The 25,411-nt window shown below is 50.2% G+C and overlaps 1 protein-coding gene and 1 long non-coding RNA gene across 2 annotated transcripts; both read right to left on the minus strand.

Annotated features, from left to right (window-relative positions):
- Positions 1-788: 788 nt before the first annotated feature.
- LOC119090375 (uncharacterized) lies at positions 789-5,517 on the minus strand. Its single transcript, XR_005093216.1, has 3 exons — positions 5,478-5,517; positions 5,039-5,181; positions 789-1,682 (listed from the first exon to the last, which is right to left on the minus strand). It is a non-coding gene; the product is annotated as an uncharacterized LOC119090375 (long non-coding RNA).
- Positions 5,518-5,996: 479 nt separating this feature from the next.
- Positions 5,997-25,394, minus strand: mxt (Eukaryotic translation initiation factor mextil). Its single transcript, XM_037212867.1, has 10 exons — positions 25,286-25,394; positions 18,995-19,092; positions 13,576-13,716; positions 13,170-13,342; positions 12,554-12,770; positions 12,030-12,101; positions 9,615-9,675; positions 9,212-9,351; positions 6,671-6,783; positions 5,997-6,101 (listed from the first exon to the last, which is right to left on the minus strand). The coding sequence occupies exons 2-10, from the start codon at positions 19,086-19,088 to the stop codon at positions 5,997-5,999; spliced, it is 1,116 nt and encodes a 371-aa protein (XP_037068762.1). The 5' UTR covers positions 19,089-19,092; positions 25,286-25,394.
- Between the last annotated feature and the right edge of the window lie 17 nt (positions 25,395-25,411).

Genomic DNA, 25,411 nt, shown 5'->3' on the forward strand with positions numbered 1-25,411 from the left:
ATCGCCGTAGGCCCCAGAAAGTTCAACAGTACAGGCAGATGGCGGGGAGCGGCACGTGACGCTTTCCACGAAGTCTGGGAAAATGAGAAGTTTTAGGGAAGAATGGAGGTGAGGTATTAATATCACGGATTATCCTATCCGTGATAGTCTGTTTGATCGAGTCTGTTCAGACTATTGTTCTCGTCTGGTTTGCTGCCATGTACCCAACGTTTCAGCCAGCTAACTGGTCGTTTTCCGGTGTCATGAAGTTCTCAGAATGGCTCAATGCTGAGCCTTCAGCCATGCGTTCGGGCTAAAGTTCCCTCCGTGGTATCCGATGCTGGGACTCGAACCCGTGTTCAGATTGCAAGACTAGCGCTCTACCAGATAGGCTAACAGGAATGGCCGAATCATGAAGGGCAGACCTTCCCGTTAATCCGTCCCGGTTAGGTCGGATAGTAGAGCACTGACCTCGCAATCCGAAGACTCCGGTATCGAATCATGGGAAAACGAATCGAATTTCAACAAGAAAATTCGGGTTGTGACGCACACGAGGCTGAAATCCAAACAGCATCCAGTCCTAAGGACTCCACAACACCTGCCGACGGCCGAAGAGTTAGCTGACCGAAGCGCTGTGTGCATACTAACGTACCATACGAGGACAATACCCCGAAGAATTATTCCATCCGTGAAAATGAGAAACCATGATCAGCTGGACTGAGGGAGCAAATGTTGGCTGCCATTTGTTATGCGGATCATCCATTCCTGAAGCTCGTTTCTCAAACTTATAATATCAGTGGACTGAGAGCGGGATTTCGGTACAGTGTATTGCAACAGGGCGTTCAGCGCCAACACAATGATTGCAAAGGGAAGCCGGGTTTCCTGCAGCTGATCGGGCCCCTCAGACGCGGATAACGTCCAGGGGCAACTGGCCAGTGATCAAAGCAGATCACATAAGTCATCCAATGACCAAAGCAGGCCGAAGAAGCGTACGTCCAACGCGCATCCAATTGCAGGAACCAAAGAAGCAAGATAGCATCAAGCACACAGGAGACAACTTTGCACATATCCTTCGAGACATCAATGTACAATTCTGAGCTAGCAAGGTAGGCTGACAGACCTGGTGCTTAACTCCGCTCAGTATTGCATCCATAGCTGCACTTTTCACAACCACAGAAAAAAACACGCCAATTTAATGCGTTAGCTTGCAAATTGGTTGCTTGCTCACACCGATGATTCCCACACCTGGTAATAAGTTGCACGCCACAAAAACAGCATTCCATGCATGTTCTGGTCTTGTTCGACAAAGGCGTGGGAGCACTGCGAACGTCTAGCTCCACTTGTGAAAGCACTAGAACATGGCGTACCTGAAGGGTTCGGACAGCCAGCTTTACTCAGATCTGTTCCCCGAGACAACACGACTGGCGCTAACTCTACGACCACACACGCGATACGTTATTGATTCATCTGAGTAGGAGCAGCAGCTTTCTTTGGCGAAGTGGTAACGACAAGATGGACACGGCTCTCCGTCCGCGGGCGGGCGCTCGGTTCAGTAGGCCTGGGGCGAGGCTGGCACCGGGACGGCCACCCGCCGACACAGCAGGCGTCTAGGGCGGCGTGGGGGAGCGACTGGCCGAGTCGGCCGAGCCCTGGCGGCAGATCGCGGCCGCCGGCCGCGCCGAGAACTCATCCGGGTCGAACACCTGCCGGACACGCCCACCCGGGTCACACCAGACACGCGCGCCCGAGTCACACCAGACATGCGCACCCGGGTCACACCGCGCACGCGCACCCGGGTCACACCAGACGCGCCGCCCATGGGTTTGGCCAAACGGGAGGCGCGGACAAGTTACGAAAGAGACGAGGGGAGGGGTCGAATGTCGGAAGCGGGGCACGCTGCGCGTAGGAGACACGGACGAAAGAGCACCTTACGGATTGGATCAATCCACGGATTGTGGATATACGCGGGCAGGGTTGGATCACATCAGAAATTCCCACCAAAACATGGATGAGGATTGGACCGGATTCTCAACTTTGCCCGCTCGTACGGACTGAATGGATTGAAAACCAATGAAATGGAAATTATCATCAAATAGCCCCTAAAACGCCCCATAGAGATATGAACTAGAAACATTACCTTTTCACCAATGAAATACAACAGCCTAAATTCCACGCAATGCGCGAATAGCATACAAGGCACATAACTGATACACATATGCCTCAAACAAATTTTCTGATAAACAGACCATGTTGGGAAATTGAGCTAGTACCACTCATATATGCCGACATAGCAAATTATACCTGTCATTCCTTCCAAGATAACTAGGATGCCTAATAATCTGCTGACCTAGTTTATCATCACATAACCACCATTGTCCTGATCTCGCCAGCAATCCCACTTACTTCCAATGGGTGGCATTGCACTTAAGAGTTGAAAAAACTAGGCAGGAGCTTGTTTTGTTGGTGGAAAACGCACCGCACTTGTGAAATCCTAGCTTTTGTAAGAGACAATTTTAAAAATAAACCCCATGGCAACACTTGAGTTTCTGTTTAACTACCCAGTTAACTAAGCTTGAGTTCAGCGCCAGCTTCAAATGGCATGTGCTGATTCAACTGTTCCCCCCTAAGGTGTCTACTACAACGAAGTTCCACCCTCAGTCTTAACTTCTTCATCCCCTCCGAAATTGATGCACGTCACGCAATGAGCATGTTGTCCGCTGCAGCCAGGAACCAAAATTATCTTTCTCACCCTGCTGTTAGTTGCTTGATGTGAGCTAGATCCTCTTTGCTCTAGGCAGGACATTTCGGCATTAGTAGGTACTTGTTGATTCGTGTCCCACCTTTCTACTCTCACTTGCATTTCCCACGCACAACTTGGACGCCATCAATGCATTTGTACACTTGTGATTCATATGCAATGGTTCACAAGGTACAGTGCATACAACGCAAGTCAGGAACTCTATGGGAGAACATACCGCCCAATACCGCACCAATATAGCGGATCGTTTGGTATCAAACACGTAGCTGTACCTTGTCAGGTTGCTGACCTACGGCAGGTCATAGTCAGGCCATGGATTCAGCGAGGTCAATTTCTACGGAATCATTCAATCTGATGCAACAGCGGAGTGTTAGACGAAGCCATACATCTCTGAGATACTTTCCTATGCATGCGGCTTTCGATATTGCATCTGAATTCATACGCCACATTGCTTTATTTCAGTTGTAGGGTTCGTCTGGGATGATTCTCACAAGAAGGTTAGATATTTCTCCATTGGGATAATAAATGACGATGTCTATTTTGTGGTCGTTACTGCCTTTTACACGTCGAGATTATTTCCCGTACTTTTTTTCTTGTAGGCAGATGCCATCTGATTTTTAGAATAAAGTTGGATGACTGTTTGTTTGTCTTGTTTTGGTTTGCTGTCAGAGTGCCTTGTTATGTGCCGTTGCATTTCGTTTTCAGCGTCGGAATTTGAAAAAAACTGTTATTCACCAAAATCTGTCTGCCCCGTACCGATTCCGGATGCAATACTGTTCAATCAGAACAATGCTTAAATACACGTCTCGGGAATGACTCTATGCCGCTTATTTTATGGCGTCGAGGACACTCACTGTCAGCATTTAAACACCGTCCGTTGTTGGTCTGTTTTCGGTATAGAGTCGTTCTAAATCACTGTCCTCGTCCTTCAACAGTTACGTCAAGGAAGGGCTTTACATTTTGCACACTTAATTCTTTTGTGAATGATAAACCAGACTGTTCTTCAAATGTATTTCTGAGGCGTTCTGGTTGGCACTGTCGCTAACCACCACAAAGACATCGTCTACGTAGCGACAATGAATGTCCGGTCTCATGGTCATTTTCAAGTGTGACGGCTTCTACATCTTCCATAAAGAAATTGGCGAACAAGCGTCAAGAGGAGAGCCCATCGCAACACCCTAAATTTGGCAATACATTCGTCCATCAGACTCGAGGAAGGGAACCTCCCGCGTGCACGCTTTTAGTAGTTGTTCAAGAAGGCGCCCCGAGATTTTGAGAGGACTTTTGGGACTTTTAAAAAGTCATTTAAACATAAGTGGATTGGCACAGGCCCATTTCATTTATTTGAGTGACTTACCAAAAGACTTGGTAAGTCGGACTGGACCGGATTGGACTCAGGAATCTGGGAACGGGGACTGGCGAGCGGATTCTGAAAACTCAGTCCGGGAGGTGCTCTAACGGATAGTGGTCCACGGGGACACGCGTGGGCAAGGGTCAGGCGGGAGACACGCGCAGAGGTCAGACAGGAGACATATACAGAGGTCAGACGGGAGACATGCGCAGGGTCAGACGGGAGGCACAGGCAGAGGTCAGACGGGAGACACGCGCATGAGTCAGACGGGAGACATGCACAGGGGTCAGACGGGAGACATGCGCAGGGGTCACACGGGAGATACGCGCATGAGTCAGACGGGAGACATGCACAGGGGTCAGACGGGAGACATGCGCAGGGGCCAGACGGGAGACATGCACATGGGCCGGACGGGAGACATGCACGTGGGTCAGACGGGAGACATGCACAGGGGTCAGACAGGAGTCACGCGCAGGGGTCAGACGAGGGACATGCGCAGGGGTCAGACAGGAGACACGCGCAGGAGCCAAACAGGACGAACAAACAGCTGTTACACGGCTACCCTGCGGTCACTGAATGGACATCGGCGAAGGTTTCTCGCGGGGATGCAAGCCAATGAGCACGAAATGACGCAGCAGTCGGCGCGCCCTTAAACACCAACAGCTAATAAAGGACGCAACCCACATTTTAAGTAAGCGTTCACAACGGTCTATGGGCCTATTGCCAGACGGGTCCACCACACCATAGGGAGGAATGGAAGGACGCAGACTGACTCGATCGTTGATACTACACTGGTTCCCCAGGAGGAATTAACCCATCGCACGCCGCCGTCGCATGCAGTGAAGCGCGGAAAAGGGACTGTGCGAACACGAGGACTCGTCGGACCATGGCCGGCTGGATGCAAGTGCGGGGCCTGTGAGGGGGGGGGGGGGGGAGGGGGTACCACAGACCTTGGGCGTGGCCCGCGTGATGGTGGGGTGTCGCTGCCGGACCTCGGCCCAGCCCCTGGGTGGGTACCGGGCCACCGCCGACCGCGAGAACATCAGCAGCTCGGAGCGCGTGTACACGCGCGTCGGCTTGGCGGCGGCGCGCTCTGTCAACGACACACGCACACATGCCGGCGTCAGAGCCACAATACAAGCCGGACAACAGCGGGACAGCACCGTGCATACCTCCGCAGACGCAACCACGACTGCCCAGTCAGCAAACGTGACGGACAAGCCACTGGCACCCAGAGAAACCAATCAAATGTTACAAAACTGAAACCACTGAACAAACCGTAGCTGGCCCGGCACAAGAGGCGATTAACATGTTACACCCATGGCAGTGATGACTCGCCCAACATCGTCGTCCAGCGCCCTGAGGGCCGACCATCGCCCACCGACTGACCGGCAGCAGCTCCGACGATGCCATCGACCGAGGAGGAGCTCGGCTGGCGCCGGGTGAAGACCATGCGGCGCTCGGACGGCGCGCCGCCGCCCTCGGCCGCCGCCTGCTGCTGAGGAGACGGCAGCGGCGACGGCTGGGCGGCCGGCGCCGGCGCGAGCGTCAGCGGCTCGGGCCGCGGCGCCGCCACCACAGACGCCTCGGCCGCGATCAGCTCGGTGGGCGAGGGACAGTCCCGGACGCGTCCGTCACCGCCGCTGCGGCGTCACACGGGCGTCAGCTCGGCGGCGCACCGAGCCACGCCCGGAGGACATGAGCAGATCACTCATGACGGCAATGGCACGCTTAACAAGGTAAGATTATATAAGATGAAAACATAGAGACGCATCATATGCATGCATGGTCGGGACGCATCGAACGATAGATCCGGTGCTCAATCACGCAGAACCCAGCAGTATACACACGTGTAGCACACATGGCAGAGTATGCGCTGACCAGGCACCGCGGCTGGGAGGGTTTCACTTACCCCATTAGGCTGACTTCCGCCTCCGGCACAACGTCCAGCGCGCTCGAGTCATCATCCATTATCGACGAGTTGAAATACTCGTCCAGTACAAGCTTTGCTGTCTGGAAACAGACCACACGTCACGAGCACCACCTTCCACAACACTTCGGTATGTCGTTATTGTTCATATCATATTCAGGGAGTTCTGTCTGTAAGACCACCTAATTTATGGAAGAAATCCTAGCCCACACCCAACCATCCGTGCCGACAAATCGACATCAAAACCACGGCCAAAGCAACGGCGCGCTTTTCTACTTCCTTGCTTTCTTTCAAACCAGATGGCTTACCTAATGCCATCTAATAATATCAGCTCGCCGGTGCTACATAATGATGCCACCGTTGATTGCTAACGTCCGGCCTACAGCTGTGCCGCTGCCCATCTGCGAAGCCAACCCAGACGCCAAGCATGGCGCGTTTACTGCAATCCCTTCTTACGTAAGTTGTACAGTGCAATAGCCAGGAACATTATTCACATAGATAAGACAGAAGTAATCGTCTTATTCCTCAGAGAAAAACCAGGAGGTCTTTAAAAACCTTTATCTCGATTCTCCTGGTTTTTCTCCGAGGAATCAAACTATTAATGCAGCCACTTCTTAGTTGTCTGTGACAAGTGTGGATTCTGAACACTTACCTTCACAACATCGACGTTTTTCCCGGTGAGCTTGATTGAGTGTTCCCCAACAAACACAGTGTACTTGAACTCTCCTAATGACCCGAAATCTCCAGAAGCGTTCTTTCTCGGACCTGAAATGGGACAACTACTGGTTTGCCGGTGTCATGAAAGTTTGATTCGACGTGCAGACCTTGGGATGATACGCAACACAAAGCCCAAAATGTTGACAGCCATATGGAAGGCAATAATTTAAGGGACAGGCATGATATCACATCGTTATGGCACACAACTCAATGAAATCCATCAACCTGATGTACAAAAACGCCAGTACTGAATAGCGGTTGTGTTAAGTTGCAGCAGCCAGACCAAAGTATCACCGGTAATTCAAGTCACCTCGGACAGGTGAGTACGCCTAGCAATGCCTTGGCCGCTCACCGGTACACTACTAATATGTCGCTTCAAGATACCGCATATCATTAAATTGTACACTGCTGGACATGACAAGCAAAATTGGCCGTTTGCACGACGCAACAGGGCCGGCAAATCCCGGCTCTCAAAGTTCAGGGCCATTCACCCCGCAGCTGAAGCGATTTTCTACATCAGAGAGTGCCTATCATGGATAAGCTTTCTGAAAAACTCGTTTGGAACCGGTCAGCTGTTTTCCAGAGACATTGGAATATTTAGATTAAGTTCGGAATTTTATGTGTCCCCCGTGTCCCAATAAAAACCGCGACTTATCACCTTTCTCTCGCATTGCACGCAACGTACAAACCTGCAACCGTCCATGAGGCTAGCTTTCGGTGTTTAGGTATTGCCCTGGATGCCTAATGGCAATACGTGCCCTCCTAACGTGAAGCTCAGGTACGTCAAGGATAACATCGATTTTGCCAACGTGACGTACTTGTTTTCGCCTTGCACGACAGTATATTAACGATTGGCGATGTCTTACAACAGTGTGCCATCTTTCAGAAGGGCACTAAGTCGTTTTTATTGTTTGGAAGACTCCATAATCCGGCCCGGAGGACCAGGAATGTCAGATATGACAGAACCCATGCGTAATTGTCATTCACAGACCAGCGGCCGGTTGGCCCGATCGCAATCGTTCTCTACACATTCCAGGACCACAACAAAAATTAAGAATGAGTTGTTTTGTCGATCTTCTTTTCTCCCTAACACAGCAGCACTCCACTGACGGGCGAAGCTGTTTAAATAAAATACAATACATACACAGCAAAAAGCAGTATGGACATAATCAACCGATGCCATCAAGTGAAGATGCCACAGAGTTAAAACACACTTGATCGCTTGAGCTCTTAAAATGCCAAGGCTGCAATGAAAGGCATCCGTGCCAGTGTCGCTGGCTAAAAAAGTTTCCAACGTTTGACAGTCTGCAAAACAGACCGCTCTGTACAGTCTGCACACGACCGCAAGTTGCAGCGAGCTGAGTTCGGATGCGTGTCCATCGAGGCGGAACAAGCAAGGGAAAACAGCTTAGCAAGATTTAAGAACCCGGTTTACCTTGGAAGATGTTTCTCAGAAAGAGTAAATCATGCTGCACTCTTCGTGCTGCTAGGGATGGGATTTTGGAACGAAGCAGAAGGCTGTCATAAGAAAGAGAGGCTGCTTACCCGGCTAATGCGTGAGCAAGCAATCAGATATGAAACTCGTGCTGAACTGGATCGACCATACTGTGTGGGAATTAGCCACCCCGTGCAGACCACGCTACAGTATTCTTAAACCGATCGCAAGTTTCCAAAATACGCAGCGATCATTGCACGTCGGTTGAATCTTGACCAACTGGCAACGACTTGGACGGACCGAATGGGGGTACCAAGTGCTCGATTGCCCTATTGACTTTGTCAGATACATGCGAGGTGGAGGTTAGTTTGATATCCGGATTTACACCAAGGTCACTAATTTTACACACACGTTCAAGCTCAGTTCTACCGACGAACTACTTGGCTTGGGCGGGAGCAAACCTGAGGGCATCCTGAACGTTTTGAATTTTTCCGGTTAAGGGTCAGCTCCCACCCGTCCGATCACGCTACCAGATGATCAAGATCATTCTGCGGCAGCGGGCCGTCAGCCGGGGACGTAATTTTGAGGAAAATTTGTACCTCATCAGCATATCAAAGGCAGCCGGATTCAATGACGTACGGAAGAGTGTAAATAAACAATGAAAAAATGGTAGCCAAGAGTGATCTTTCCGAGACGCCGGAGGTCACCCGCTTCCAATCGGAAGTTTTTCCGTTGATGGCAACCCTCTGACGTTGTCGGACAGATACTACACAAATCACTGCATTGTATATTTCCTCAAATGGTATGAATGTTTCAGCTTGTGGATTAGGAGCTCATAGTTAACGCTCCGGCAAACAGCCGTACAATCAGTGTAAATAGCATCCGTCTGTATCGGTAACCGTTCCACACGGTCTCCAAAGCCCATTCGAGGTAAGCACATAATTTTGTGCTGCACGAACACCTAGCAATGAAACCACGCTGATGACAGCACAACACAGGTGAGACGTGGCGGAACAGCTTGCCGGTGCCCCGCCCTCTCACCGATATTGTCGTCCGAGTTGGCGCTGTTGAGGCTGCCCGTGGAGCCCTCGCCGGCGGTGAGCGAGTAGACGGAGCCGCGCTCGTCGCGCGCCGGCGACGCGTTGCGCCGAATCACCTCCTCGATCAGTTCCCGGGCCCGGCTGCGTTGAGAGGACGACCGTCAGTCGGCGCCGCTACAGAGCGGCAGCCAACACACGCCGACATAACCAGTGCTTGGACCGTCCGAAGACTGCTGCCCAGCAATGAGTACAGGAGGTAGCGATAGGGAAATGGCTGCGCACAAACAGACACATTAACCGGGCTATGACAAAGACGCAATATCCCAAAACTGGACTGCCTGAGGACAGGATCAACACGGAGGACAATAACAAAGTTATCACTGGAAGTGACGACGCTCACTCACAGCACGTTCTCTTCACCGGGTCCGGTTATCTGCACCAGCCTCTCCTTAGCGCCTGCCGCCACTGGAACACGGACCAAATTCAAGCCCCAGCGATTGCGTGATGCACATGTCACGCACACCCCGGGACAAGGCAACACTCTGACGGACACCACCAGCGGTCCCTGCGACGCAGCCTTTTGGGACGGCGGAAGCGAATAAAGCGGCAGAGTGCATGGAGGCAGTTTGAGGGATGGCTCTTTGTCAATGTTTTAGGTGGGGCGGAAAGCCTGCCACCTGATTTCGGGGATCGTGACCAGCTTGAACAGCAGCAAAATTCTGCGCCGGTCTCAACCCCATGCGGATATGAAATGCGAAACGACATGATTGAACAAATACTAGCCTGCACATAAAGAAAAGCAATTAGAAAATGAGATTCAAGGAAATAAAAAGGGCAGTGAAATTTACTTGAAAAAGCGGGAAGCGAATGATCAAAGTCGCGATTGTTAAGATTTCACTTAAAACTGTGTGCTAAATAAGATAATTTTAGCTGTCAGTTGCACTTATTCAATTTTTCATACAATTGAGTGTATGAGCTACCGGCATATTTCAAATTGCACCCAATATCTGCTTGAATAAGTGCAACTTACATGACCTTCTGGGGCACTACGGTTAGGACAGGGTAATTAGGGCCACTGGGACACTAGGGCAGCCCGCAACAAAACATCCCTCGACTAACTACGCGGAACGCTGAGCCGTTTCGTCTTGATGCATGCTATACGTTTTCAGTTTCCCACACATTCGTTCCTTGCTCTGTGGCAACCTTAAAACTTTCCCTGTATGCGGGTAAATGCATCCTGTGAGTGGGTATGCATGCTTTCAAGGGCGACAGCGTATATGACAGTAGTCTGAATATGACATCACTCTTGGTCACAGCGTTAACACGAGATCAAATGAACGAAACATTGCATGATGCAATGCATGCATTACACTGTATGTGCTTGGTCTGGAGGCAGACTTATGCTTGACACCCGCTTCGGCATAATCAGCCCAACTCCCGCTCGCAACGCATGGCGCTGATTCCAAATACGGTTCAGAGCAGCCCAGCAGAACCATGAGTCGTCTTCGATTCAGACTTAACGAAATATGGCCCGATTCCGGAATCAGTTCCGATGAAGTTGATTACGATGATAGCAGTTCAGGAGGCAGTCCTTTCAATGGTCTTATACAAGCCTAGATAGCAATAGGGCTGCTTATAACGGTGCTCCATTTGGAGCGTACATCACATGTCCGATGACAAGTATGCCATATTGTGTACTCGTCTTCTTGAGTCGACTCGCCAACGACTTGGCTTATTCAAAACCCATCTGACCCACACAAATCCAGGGGATCGGCTCCACCCTGAATACATACTTGTAATAGAATACTAAACACTACGAAAACTAATACTCCGGTTTCGGAGCCGATTCAGACTACATCCGACATACATGTGTCTGAGAGGGCGCCTTTTCAATAGAAGCTGTCATCTAGGTCAAACATATTGAGGGTCACTTTTGGCGTAAGCCCAAGCCCTTTTAAATGTTCGCAAAACCGAGTCAAGAAAAGCTCAAAACACAACCAAGCGCGCAACGAAGTTCATTTCGCATGCACATGCTATTCTACGCGGGCCACAACTAGGTGCGAAACATGCTGTTACGAAGCGCGCTAGCGCGGGGTACTGCCGCCTCCTGCACATCGCAAGCCACTGGCGTGTCACAGCTACCGCACGGAACACCAACGCTGCGCTCGTCACATGAATCCCCGGCTGTGCGACGGTGCTGACGGAGCACTAGCTGCCCTTGAGACGCATTTCCAGTCCGCATGGGTGTGCTAGCCTCTCCATGCCTCGCGGAGGGCACGTCCGGCGGTGTAGTGGGAGGTGCAGAACACTGTCGGGCCGCACAGCACTCTACGCAGGGGCGGCAGCGCCGCCAGTGCTGGCTGGCCAAGGTGGGTCTCCACCGAAACGGCATGGCTCACGGAAATAGCGGCCGACGAATTTACCAGGCAACACGGTAAGCGTTTAGACGACAAGGTCACGGATGGGAGACTATGCGTGCGTGACGCAGGAGACGGCGGAGCAACGGTCCAGCACGGCAGTGTATGCGTGTCGGAAGTGATATTACAGCCTGGCTCTACTCCGCCCAAGATGAGATACGGCAAGTGCTGTCCGAGTAAGAGCGCATCTAAAAAAAAAAGATAGAAAGGGCCTGAGTGAGTGGCCCAGAGATGACAAGTAGAGCGCGTCACAGAGTAGCGAGAGCGCCGGAGCGCGGCCGGCGCTCCGTCCGGGGGCCGTCACACCGGCGGCCGTCCCAGCGGCAGGGCGCCGGCCAGCCAGCTGGCGGCGAGCGGTTAGTGACGACTACTGCAGCTGTTAGGGTCTCGCGCGACCGTTACCTCGCTGGAACGAAATCACCGTTTGGCTCATCTCCTCTATCTTATGGACCCGTATGCCCTTCATGCCCATCACTGGAAGCAGTGAACAGTGTGGTTAGGGCTCCAGGGGTTCAGGGGGAGCCACCAGTAGACGGCTCACGCTCGCCGCCGCCAGTGCAGTGGACGACTCACGCTTTGCCATTGGAGCAATCACTACTCCACCCAGACTGGACGTTCGGTCATACCGCACAATGCGAGTCAGTCATCCCTTCACCACATATCATACAGTATTCAGGCTGCAGGCACCATGACCTGCATCCAGCGCGACGTCGATGTTACTTGTGAGCTACACCTCCCACGCGAGGACGCTTCTTCCTTTACCCGTGCACCGACCTCGGCGGCAACAAGGACACCACAAAGGCACAGTGATGCAAGTCCTGACCTGCGCATTAAACGAAACCAAAGCGGCTCTACACCAACACCGCCAAACGCCGACCACCAGCCTTAACCAGAATAGCGGCCATCAGCTGCCGGCGCCAGCTCACCCTTGCCGGAGTCGCAGTTTCGGATGACTACCTCGTCCTTGTACTTGCCCTGGATCTTCGTCGGCTTGGGGTACTTTCCTGAACCACGAATCACCTCACCGGGCGTGAGCAGCGGCGGCAGCTGCGGTGGCTCGGTGGCCACCGGCGAGGCCAGCGGGCCCGGCGTGGCCGGCGGCTCGCGTGGCGCCACGCCGCCCGGCCCGGCCGGCTGCTGGCTCTGTTGGCAGCACCGGACGTCCATCACACGCGGCACACACGGGGAGGGTGGCAGGGGACGGCAGCCGGCCGGCGCACGGTACAGTGCCGGTAAGGGGCGACACGACCAGAGTGGGTAAACGAGTACAGCGATGTCACATTCAGCGCATTATGTCAAAGACCGGCGGGACGAGAACATTACCCAAAGATGCAGAATGAAAGAAAACGAAACGTAGCAGCCATATCATGCCCCGGATAGAACTTAGTAAATCAATATTATCATCAAGAAGTGACCCCTCAACCACGTCAAACCGCCAACATCAAGCCGGCGAACGTTGGATCGAATGGCGAAGGCCGATGCCATACCGCACGGTGCGCCATGCATGCCCCGTCTGGTACGGGTGGTGATCTTCCGACCCACCTCAATGAGCTGCAGCATCTGACGGTAGTAGTTGGTGACGTTCTCGTTGCAGGACCAGGGCGCTTGCTGCGCACGCAGCTCGACCAGCTCGAGCAGGCGGACGCGAGACGCCCGGTCCAGTCGGTCGTCCCGGCAGCCGTTCCGCAGATGCACAAAGCGCTTGTCCAGCTCGTCTGGGCCGCACATGGGGACACGGGTCACGGGCCCGATCTCAAGGCACTTGACATCCACGGGCAACGGCCAACCAACACACTGCCAGCAATCCCGGACTTCACGGACAGGACTCCACTTCTCCTTCACGGGGCAGGAGGCCGTTAGCCGCGTTCGTACAGCTACAAACACTGCGATCACAGGAAAACGTCGACTGCGATCAACAGGTTGCGAGACTGCAGTTTTCCGGAGATACCTTTGCAGATGCTCTCCAGTTGATGGCCCATCATTTTCAGATGGAATGAAAGGCTGGTGATAGCAGACGACAGGGCGGAGTTGAACGTATCGCTGGCGATCATCCGGCAAACCTTCTCCAGGTCGGACAAAACATCGTCCACTGTGACACAAAAAGGGAATGTGAAAAAGCTTACCTCGAGAGCAATCAGCACTGAGCGCATTGGGCACAAAATATCAACGTTCCGGAACGAATACCGTCCAGGTCCACATTCATCGCATTCAGTTTGCAGGGGGTTGGAAGCACGCACCAAACACAGGATACAAAAATATCCAATGCATGAGACCGAGCCTAAATGACACGAAAACAACTTCTGAGTGGCTTCAGGGCATGCGCTTGATCGATAGCGACACCTGGGTGACGAGGGTAGGTGCAGCCAACTGAAGGTATTTCGGGAACATTTAGTATAAGCTGCACTGTTGGGCTCTGGAAAATTCCAGCGGCGACGAAGAGAAAATTTGGATGATCTGGGCTACCCTCAAGCCGTGCAAACAGATACCTCTCTTCGTGCACCATCAAACGGAAAGAAAGGAGAGCCCAGCTCATTCTATTCAACCCATACCGGGATCAATGGGTGTGGAGGACGACGACGAAGAAAAACGCACAGGCTACCTGCATACTTCGTTTGACAATCTTGAAGAGTTAGCTCCCCTTAAGAGTCGGGTCTAGCTTACAAACTAAATGGCTAAACTATGAAGGGTAATTACTAAGGATGTATCTAACGTGTTTGGGTTATAATTACAAAGTCATACGGCACGGGCTATTACCAAAGTCCCACAGCACGGATCATAAGTGACAAAGGCAATCGGGTATTCTTCAAGTACTTCACCTTTTTTAGAAGGAGAAAAATCTCCACCGCGAGCGTTTTACGCGCAGTGCGGCACGGGCTCAACCAGCTCGCGTTAGCAGGATTGCCCAACTTTGAAATCATACAATCCAAACGACATCTTTAGCACCAAAAAAAAATGAGCAGGCAATTAACATTATTCACTACGTCGTTTCGACCACTGCTACTCACAATGCTCGCATGATTGCCTATCATCTTCAGGAAATCACCATCTGATAATATAGTAATTTCGGCCACAAACAGGCCATATGATTTTTAACACGCAGACAGCCGATGATTTATAGCATGTACTAAAAGGGCAGCATAAGCACCAAATTACGTACATTCGAGCAATTAAGAAAAGCATCTCGGTTCTTTACATTTGTGTCTCGAATTGATGTTTCCAAACAGACAGCACAGAGAAAAACCCAACAATGTCAACGGAACTGAAGCATTTCCAGCAGTCTTAAAAAACGGACCAAGCCACGGGAACCAAGCACCGAAGCCAAGCCAACGTTTTCGGTACGGTACATTGACGTCTATTAGCGCAGTGCATCTCATACACGAGTCCGGATAATGTGATTCACACTTATTAGGACCAAACACATCGTGACGACATTGTCACTTAAACTACAACACTTGGGTTCAATTAATATGACTACTCCGTTGCCGTGACATGCTGTCATCATGTCGTGCAGAGGGACTGTCGTAGCACCCTCTTAAAGTAGTGCACCTATTGTACAATTTCAACGAGCAAGGCTTGATATCGCTCTGACATCCAAAGACATACTCTGCCGAGATATTATGCCAACAGCCACCCTAAGGAAACGGATCAAGCCCCGGGAAACGAAGACTGAAGCAAGGCCAGCGTTTTCGGTACGGTACATATACGTCTATTAGCGTAGTGCACCTTACACACGAGTCCGGATCATGCGATTCACACTTATTAGGACCAAACACATTTTGCTGATGATGTCGGTGGATATGCCAGACCACGGTCCGATGAATAAGACTCATGCATTGCCGTCAGATGTTGCCATCATTGGCGGACGGACTGCAAGTAGTACACCTCTGGTATAATTCCAATTGGCGGGACCTAAAAACCGCTCTGACATCCAAAGACATACTCTACCGAGATAATATGACAATAAAAATCCTAAGGATTTGGACCAAGCCTTGGAACCAAAGACTGAAGCTAGGCCAGCGTTTTCGGTACGGCACATATGCGTCTATTAGCGCAGTGCACCTCATGCACGAGTCCGGATCAGGCGATTCACACTTGTGGAAAATAACCACATCGTGCTGACAATGACGGCGGAACTGCGAGACTTCGGTTCGATGAATAAGACTGATGCATTGCCGTGCGATGCTGCCATCATGTGCGGACAGGCTGTAGAAGCACCCTCTTAAAGTAGTACACCTCTTGTATAATTCCGATTGGCGAGACCTAAAAACCACTCTGATAGGCAAAGACACCCCCCGCCGAGATAAAATCCCGACACGAGCCCTGAGGAACGAAACCAAGCTCCGGGAACCGAGGACCGAAGCAAAGGCAGCGGTTTAGGTACGGTACATATACGTTTAGTCGTGCGGGGCACCTGAAACAAGAGCCCTTTTAACGCGATTCACACTAGGTAGAAATAAACACATTGTGCCGACAATGTCGGTTGAGTTGCAATACTTTGATTCAATGAATAAGACTCATGCACTGTCGTGGGAGGTCACCATCATGTGCGGACAGACTGTAGTAGCACCTGAAAGTAGTGCGCCTCTTGCATAATTCGTTGGCGAGACCTAAAAACCGCTTTGTCATCCAAAGACACACTGTACCGAAATAATGTGTCAACAGCAATTCTAAGGGAACGGACCAAGCCCCGGAAACCGAAGACCGAAGCGAGGCCAACGTTTTCGGTACGGTACATATATATTTATAAGCGCAGCGGACCTTATACACGAGAGTACTTCCTCGGTAGAAAATGTTATTGGATGCCCCAGCCGTATTGAGGTCTCGACAGCTGGAATAATGCAAGAGGTACACAACTTTAAGAGGCTGCTTCTACGGCCAGTCCGCGCAATGTGATGGTGATATCTCACGGCAATGCATGGGTGTTGTTCATTGAACCGAAGTGTTGTAACTCAACCGACATTGTCCGCACGACGGCTGGCTGGCTGGCTGTTGGCATATTATCTCGGCAGAGTACGTCTTTGGATGTCAAGCGGTTTCTAAGTCTCGCCAATTGGAATTATACAAGAGGTGTACTACTTGAAGAGGGTGCTACTGCAGTCCGTCCGACAATGATGGCAACATCTGACGGCAACGCATGAGTCTTATTCATCGGACCGAAGTCTTGCATATCTACCGACATCGTCAGCAAGATGTGTTTGGTCCTAATAAGTGTGATTCGCATGATCCGGACTCGTGTGTGAGGTGCACTACGCTAACAGACGTATATGTACCGTACCGAAAACGCTGGCCTTGCTTCAGTCTTCGTTTCCCGGGGCTTGGTCCGTTTTCTTAGGGTGGCTGTTGGCATAATATCTCGGCAGAGTATGTCTCTGGATGTCAGAGCGATTTCAGGCCTTGCTCATTGGCATTGTACAAGAGGTGCACTTCTTTAAGGGGGTGCTACGACAGTCCCTCTGCACGACATGATGGCGGCATCTCACGGCAATGTATGAGTCTTATTCATCGGACCGACGTCTTGCATTTCCATCGACATTGTCAGCACGATGTGTTTAGTTCCAATAAGTGTGAATCGCATTATCCGGACTCGTGTGTGAGGTGCACTACGCTAGCAGACGTATATGTACCGTAGTGAAAACGCTGGCCTTGCTTCAGTCTTCGTTTCCCGGGGCTTGGTCCGTTTGCTTAGGGTGGCTGTTGGCATATTATCTCGGCAGAGTACGTCTTTGGATGTCAGAGCGGTTTCTAGGTCTCGCCAATTGGAATTATACAAGAGGTGTACTACTTGAAGAGGGTGCTACTGCAGTCCGTCCGCCAATGATGGCAACATCTGACGGCAATGCATGAGTCTTATTCATCGGACCGTGGTCTGGCATATCCACCGACATCGTCAGCAAGATGTGCTTGGTCCTTATAAGTGTGAATCGCATGATCCGGACTCGTGTGTAAGGTGCACTACGCTAATAGACGTATATGTACCGTACCGAAAACGCTGGCCTTGCTTCAGTCTTCGTTTCCCGGGGCTTGATCCGTTCCCTTAGGGTGGCTGTTGGCATAATATCTCGGCAAAGTATGTCTCTTGATGTCAGAACGATTTCAAGCCTTGCTCGTTGGAATTGTGCAAGAGGTGCACTACTTTAAGAGGGTGCTACGACAGTCTCTCTGCACATGATGGCAGAATGTCACGGCAACGGAGTAGTCATGTTAATTGAACCCAAGTGTTGTAGTTTAAGCGACAATGTCGTCACGATGTGTTTGGTCCTAATAAGTGTGAATCACATTATCCGGACTCGTGTATGAGATGCACTGCGCTAATAGACGTCAATGTACCGTACCGAAAACGTTGGCTTGGCTTCGGTGCTTGGTTCCCGTGGCTTGGTCCGTTTTTTAAGACTGCTGGAAATGCTTCAGTTCCGTTGACATTGTTGGGTTTTTCTCTGTGCTGTCTGTTTGGAAACATCAATTCGAGACACAAATGTAAAGAACCGAGATGCTTTTCTTAATTGCTCGAATGTACGTAATTTGGTGCTTATGCTGCCCTTTTAGTACATGCTATAAATCATCGGCTGTCTGCGTGTTAAAAATCATATGACCTGTTTGCGGCCGAAATTATTATATTATCAGATGGTGATTTCTTGAAGATGATAGGCAATCATGCGAACATTGTGAGTAGCAGTGGTCGAAACGACGTAGTGAATAATGTTAATTGCCTGCTCATTATTTTTGGTGCTAAAGATGTCGTTTGGATGTATGACTTCAAAGTTGGGCAATCCTGCTAACGCGAGCTGGTTGAGCTCGTGCCGCACTGCGCGTAAAACGCTCGCGGTGGAGATTTTTCTTCTTCTAAAAAAGGTGAAGTACTTGAAGAATACCGGCAATCGCCCGTACTGCCGCAGGCCCAACCCGTCAGCATGCACTCAGCTGCAATGGATACCGAAAGAAAAGAGGAAAGACTTGGTTCCCAAATAATTTACTGCTCAGAATGACACAGGTTCAAAAGCTCAAGCCGACCCCTGACGCGAAAGGAAGGCGCCTTTTCAAGGTAACCCTCAAGTCATCCACAGTTATCTTCACTGATGACTACTCAAAACAGCGAAAGAATTTATGTGCACAATGTAGGGTGCAAAAATATTGCAATTACGAAGACTGGAGTATGATAATGATAAGGACTGACTCAATGTACCACAGAGCAAAATTGAGGACGATACATAAAGTAGGAAATATCAAAAGATGACTTTTATCAGTGGTACCACAGCACATAAATATAAGGCAATTCGCGAGTACTTACTGCAGTCTTCTCCCACAAGATGTATACAAATCGCACGAATGGACGTCAAAAACAAGAAACTGGCCCCGTAGCAAACGCTCACCGCCTTTTCCAACAATGGAAGACGAACTGGCCGACTTCAGTGGTCGAGGCTTCTCAACTTTCCCGATCCGCATCGATTTGATTCCGGAAGACATGATTCTATGAAAATAAATGCAGTTATTCAAACAACAGGGCAAGTTAGTGAGTCATCACTCAAATCCGCTCGTTCCTTCAACCCTCTCAGCAACAAGCGGACGCGTCAAATTGAGACACAGAATGCATAACAATCCCAACTAAGTCGTTAACCACCTAAATGCAATGTGCAGAAATCTCACCTTGGCACAGAACAGTTTTGTTTGGCCAGCGTTGTCATAGCAACCATCAATAACTTTTTTATCTAATCGCTGACCATTTAAAATTGAAGTTTGTTGTCAGCCGATGAATTAAAAAAGAACAAGCTGGCAAACGCATGTCAACGAAGTGGCAATTGGGTGGCCGTGCATTGATTTTCTGTCTCCAACATATAATTTAATACCACCTTACGGTGATGATATCCGCACGTAAACCTATGTAAAGGTCATGCAATACAATATAATCTATTAAACAAAAGCAACACGGGTACGTCGATCGCATGGTTTGCCAACATGATGCACCAGGTTTTTATGTAAACGCATTGCCTGAAAACGTTTACATGGGGGTTCTGTACCGGGGCACAGCATGAGCCTTTGCAAAGGGGCGGGGCGCAACCGGTGGAAAAAAGACAACCCCGCCCGCAAATAACCACCGGCTATGACCCACTTGTTATTAATGGGCAGGGCATTCCCAGATTTATTATTATTTCTAACCTCTCTAACTGGAACCAAGGCGCGAAGCTATCGCAGTATCAATTCTGTTTGGATCTTGGAAAGCAATACACTGAAGGAATTGGGCGCTAAACGCATGCATGACATAACTCGCCGGCGCTCTTCATGTTACATTGGTTCAGTGAGCTCCAAAACCGACAGAACTCAGGAGCTTTGACTACCATTTTGATTTGGATTCTACAGATACGCAGAACCCCGTGAACGTAGCTCGTAGATCGAATGGATCAAAACTTGTCTAAACAGGCAAGATCTAAAAAAACCGGCGTATGAAGCAGACACGCACGTTCTCCGAAACGGCTCGTCCGATTATTTTGAAACATCCACCAAACGATTCTGTACTATCAGGTGCGTCGTGCGGAAGCAATCTCGAGACCTGACCTGAGGTTGTGAACCTCGAAAACGCGGGGGGGGGGGGGTGAAATTCTACATGCAAATGCAGCCAACTCGTAGCTCAGAACCTACCGAACTGATCGCTACTGAGGCCAGGTCACGTCAAATTTCACAAATTCCAAAATTCTTGCTTGCAGATAACTCAGCTCAGCACCTACTGAGCCGATCGATGTCCAACCTTCGCCATTGGATGCCCCATACCTGATTCCCCCACATCAATGAAGATTCGGTGACACTAGGCCAGGTCAAAAGTCGTCAAATTTCACAAATTCCAAAACTTTTACCTGTATAACAACTCATTCAGAAACTACCGCTCCTGATCATCTCCAAACCTTAACCACCCGATGGGACATTCCTAGCGGCTGCAATGTATGCCATGAAGCTATATGCTATCGCTTTTACAGTACCAAAGCGCGCGGGCACCTTTGTTTTTATTTCTTGCGGTCGTGCGCAATACAGCAACACCCTTTCTACATATTTTGTGCGCAAATGCAAGGGTGTCGCCTCATTCTTTGGTGGGCAAAGAAACACAGCACACTGTTCAAGATATTTAATTCGGCACATTCGGGACAGTCGCAATCATGGAATCAAGCATTGCCACGGCGGTCTGCCGCCGCGCACGCACGCTGAAGCTCAAGGTTCCCGTTAACTAAAGCAGAGACGTCTTTTCTGTCTGTCTTTTTGCCCCTGATTGCTTCTGGTGCTTGTACATCCGTGACAAGCTACACACGGAGTGCGGAAAGCATGTTCTCAAGAAGGATTCTGAGGTCGTTGATCCGTCACAGCAGTACAGCACACTGACCAAACTAGTCCATTTCGGCCCAGGCTCAGTTTGATTCGGCGGAGCTCTGAACGACTTGGAGCCAGCAACAAACAAGAGACTGCTGAGGAAGCATGCCTATAATGGCGACAAAATGGTATTAGCACACCCCACACATTGATCATCCACGTGCCACCACGTCTTCCACGGCCAAGGTTCTGTTAACCGTGGCGACGCCACGCACAAGTTTTCGGTACGACACCTCCGCTTAGGAGAAAATCAAACTCTTAAGCTAGCCGCCTTGGGCCAGCATTAACAAGCCGCACGTTTCTTTGGGAACAAACATAAAGAAGAAAAGGCGCAATCATAAATGGCAACATACTTGCAGCTCTAACAGATAATTCGGGTAAATGGCGTACTGAATGGAATGGTAAGGTTTGGCAGCTATCGGCGTGGTAGGTTCTGAGCTATGAGTTGTCTGCTAGCATAAATGTCGCAAGTTGTGAAATTTGACGCCTTTTGACCTGGCCTAGGGTCACCACATTTTCAACTGCAAGAGGGAACCAGGTACGGGGCACTCAATTGTGAAAGTTTGGCAGCGGTCGGTTCGATAGGTTCCGAGCTATGAGTTGTCCGCAAGCAAGAATTTTGGAATTTGTGAAAGTTGACCACTTTTAACCTGACCTACGATCACCAAATTTTCAACTACAAGCGGGAATCAGGTATGGGGCATCCAATGGTGAAGGTTGCACAGCGATCGGTGTAGTAGGACCTGAGATCTGAGTTGTCTATATTCGCATGCAAATTTTTCCCGCCGCGTTTTCAAGGTGTTTGACCTCGGGTCAGGTCTCCAAATTGCCTCCCAAGACTTACCTAACTGAACAAAATCGATTGGTCAAGGTTTCAAGGCGATCGGAGTACCTGTTTCGGAGCACATGCGTGCCCGCTTCATGTGCCGGTTTTTCAGACCCTGCCGTATTAACATGGCCCAAGCCATGCTTGTCGGGAAATGCTCAACATTTTGTATGGATCCATTAGTGAGCGCAGCATATACCGTATGTATGCTGTATGCAGTTTTGAGCATGAGCGATCGTAAATCTTAACAAAAACCTTGACGGCCGGCGTTGCAGTCTACATCGGCGGCACGGTGTTTAGCCCCGTGGCAAACGCTTAGCAGTGGCAAACGGACGAACGAAAATCTGGTGTCGGAACTGGTAGAGTAAAGATTGAATATCTATTTCTCGTGCTGCTTTAGCTGTTTATCCATCAAGAGGACAAGCTCCAAGTTGCCAAAAAAGGAAAGATATTCCCGAGTCTGACCTTTAAACGGCACGGATTTCATGAGATTTTGGAAGCAGTAGTTCACGACGGTCGTTCTCGTGAGCCATGCGCCCACCCCTAGTACTACTTGCTTGCCAATGCCGTTAAGTTTTATGGAAAGAACAACACCAGCCATAGCTGCTCTTCCTCCTGAGATTGCGATCGCGCAGGCTCATAGCTTTTTGATAAATAGGGGTTGGTCTATTTCATTTTTTTACCTTAACTCGATCCAATCTATTCGACACTTAAAAAACCCGATCTTTTCCTGTTAGTGGCCTCCTTGAGTAGAGCATTGGGTGGTTTGTCGGCCTTCCGGTCCAGAGCTGAAGGGCCGCCCCATCCCTGTGCAGGGCGCCTCCCGACTGCCATTCTGGCGGTACGGAAGCAGGGCCTCCTGGTCCATCTGGAAGTCCTCACACGAATACATCATGCTACATTGGTCCCCTCCCTGACGAGGAAGGCCTTCTGACATGCTCATTTATCCCCGGAGCGATGCAGGAACCCTCACTGACGCAACACCTCAACGCCGCAACGATCAGGAATCAGTGACGCAACGCCTCACTGATTCCTGATCGCGGTGGTGGTCCAATAATTGGCACATATATTTCAGTTCGGCTTACCGGGCCCACGGCTGAATTTGAGTTGGAGAGCCCACCATTCTGCACTGAGGCTCTGACCGGCACCGGGCCCTCCCATTGTCCTAGTGTGAACTCTTGTCATAGGCCATCAGGTTTCCTTTCATTTCATTTCCTTGAGGGCCCCGACCAACGCGAAAGCCCTGTGGTATTTGGGTTCCTGTCTCCATACGTGTTCAGCAAATGTTCCCCTGGTCGACTCGAGGCCCCTCGTTCACACAAGACACTCTGTTAAGCACTATGGACCCCTGACCGATGACCTGACCTCTAGTCAGAACCAAAAGCCAGCCATTCGAAATAAACAAGCAAGTAACCAGAACACGGGATTGACACGCAAGACAAGACCTGACCTGACCTCAACCAATGCAATTCCCGGGACTGGCCTTGTGCCTATTGGGAAATGCCCCTCCCCCAGAGCCAAGAACGACAGGGGTCACCATTTGGTGTTGATGACTTCTAGCCGAAATAAAGGAACGCACTTTCTCAGGGGTCCCCAATCGGAGCAAGAGACCTTCCAGCTCACACCTGAGATATCATCCGTACAGGCAGGGCTCCTTAATGTGACCTAAAGCCAGCCCTTCGGACCCTTCAGCCTTCCAATACGACCCTCGATCTTTGGTCTCGAGGGGCTCATCAAGTTCCTCTTCGGGCCCCCTCACACGCGACTACTGGTGTTCCGAGGTCCTTTGCCAACACAGGACCCCATGTCACGCATGTTGGGTCCACAATGGAGGCCCGCACTGCGCCACAAGTCCCCGATCGATGCAAGAGGCCCTCTGAGTGTCATTTGAAGTCACAGTCCTCCTGGGCCTGGGGCCGTCTTTATTGTGGCCTATGGTCAGTCCTTTCGCCTCTTCAGGTCTTCCAATTGGCCAGAATGAGCCTCTACAGGCTGGAATGGGCTCTCTGCAGGTCCAAATGGGTTCTCTGTATGCCAGAATGAGCTCACCACAGTTAAAAATTGGCCCTTTACTGGCCACAGCCCTTTCAGAATTAGGCCTCCACAGTTGGTTATAAGCCTTTTACAGATGAGAATGGGCCCTGTGCATGCCACAATGGGCCTTATACAGGCCAAAATTGGTTGTCTACTGCCAAAGATGAATCATTTAGTTAAGGCCATAACAAGCCATAGACAGATCATGATGGGCCCTCTATAAGCCAGAATAAACCCCCTAAAGGTCAGAATAGACTCTCATCAGGCCAGAATGGGCCTTTTCATCCATAATGGTTAATATTCAGATCAGAATGAGCCTCTCCAGGGTGGAATGGGCCATCCACTGTCAGTAATGGGTCTTTAACATGAAAAAATGAGCCCTCTACAAGCTCAGAATTACTCTCTTTTAATCAGAATTGCCATTTTGAGATAAAATTTATCTCATCCTAGTCAGAATAGCTCCTTTTGATTACAATGAACCATTCAGGGGCCAGAATGAGCCCTTAATAGATCAGAATGGACTTTTACAGGATTACACAATCCTGATACAGATCAGAATTGACTATTGACACACCAGAATGGGCCCTCCACAGGCCTGTGGAGTTAGAGAGTGTCACCACTCCAGCTTTCAAGTCGGGGAGTCTCCCCAACACTCCCCCAAGTTCCAACATGCTGGCTCATTTGGGGCAGGATTCAGGCCAATCCCCAATCTTGTTACATGTGGTTCTTGTTTCCTCTTCAGCTGGGGCAGAGGCATGGCTTCAGAAAATGAGATGGGAGGGGCTGAACAATGTAATACTGTGAAACTCACAGCCACAATTGCTAACAGTCAGGTTCATTCCAGATATGACCCACTTTTCTTTTAAAGTTGGGGGAGGGGGGAAGGATGGAGACCAAGTTGGGCAGAGGGCAGGGCTAAATGCCCCCAGCTAAAAAGGAAAATATTTTGCTGGCTGGAGGCCTTCTTCCCCCCCCCCCCCACTCTTCCTGGGCTCCAGCAACTAACTGTAAGAAAGAAAGTATGCCAAATCTGGGCAGAAACTTCTTTCATGACATCTTTTTGGGCTGGGTTGCATTCTTTCTATCCCTCTGCACCCCTCCTCATCTCATTTTAAAAAGACACACTTGAAGTGATTGTTACTGTGGCTTGCTACAGGCTGGCTAACCTATGCAAAATCAACTTTGTAATTAAACTTTCATGATTGTTGACACAGTTTTCCCACTTCATTTTTACAATTTTAATATGTGTGTAACACCTTCATATTAACGACTCTTAAGATTGCAGACGAAAAATTCAAGTGTTCAAGTCTCCAATACACAATACAAACATCTCACCTCGATAGAATGTTGGAGGGGGCGTCAACCGAGCTGATCTCTGCTCATCAATATATCATTTAACATCACTCAAGATGCAACACGGCCAAGAAATGACAGTTGACAGATTACTCACCTTATTGCACAGATGGCTGACACCCGACCACCAGCCCGGAATACCGCCGCTCGAATGTCCCAGCTACCCCGCCCAGATGGAGAGAGAAAGCTCGGAGGTTTGTTTTCGTGTTGGGTGTTGATGCTC

Source organism: Pollicipes pollicipes, unplaced genomic scaffold, assembly GCF_011947565.3.
Source record: "Pollicipes pollicipes isolate AB1234 unplaced genomic scaffold, Ppol_2.1 Scaffold_3087;HRSCAF=3621_pilon_pilon_pilon, whole genome shotgun sequence".
In the NCBI taxonomy this organism is placed as follows: Eukaryota; Metazoa; Arthropoda; class Thecostraca; order Pollicipedomorpha; family Pollicipedidae; genus Pollicipes; species Pollicipes pollicipes.

What these genes read in the sequence shown, in the direction of transcription:
- mxt (XM_037212867.1), bottom strand. Translation starts at nt 19,088, where the DNA reads ATGTCTTCCGGAATCAAATCGATGCGGATCGGGAAAGTTGAGAAGCCT. An exon ending in GGTGATTTCGTTCCAGCGAG is followed by an intron (nt 9,676 to 12,029) that starts GTAACGGTCGCG and finishes TCCGTGTTCCAG; the next exon opens with TGGCGGCAGGCGCTAAGGAG. An exon ending in CAACTCGGACGACAATATCG is followed by an intron (nt 6,784 to 9,211) that starts GTGAGAGGGCGG and finishes GTCCCATTTCAG; the next exon opens with GTCCGAGAAAGAACGCTTCT.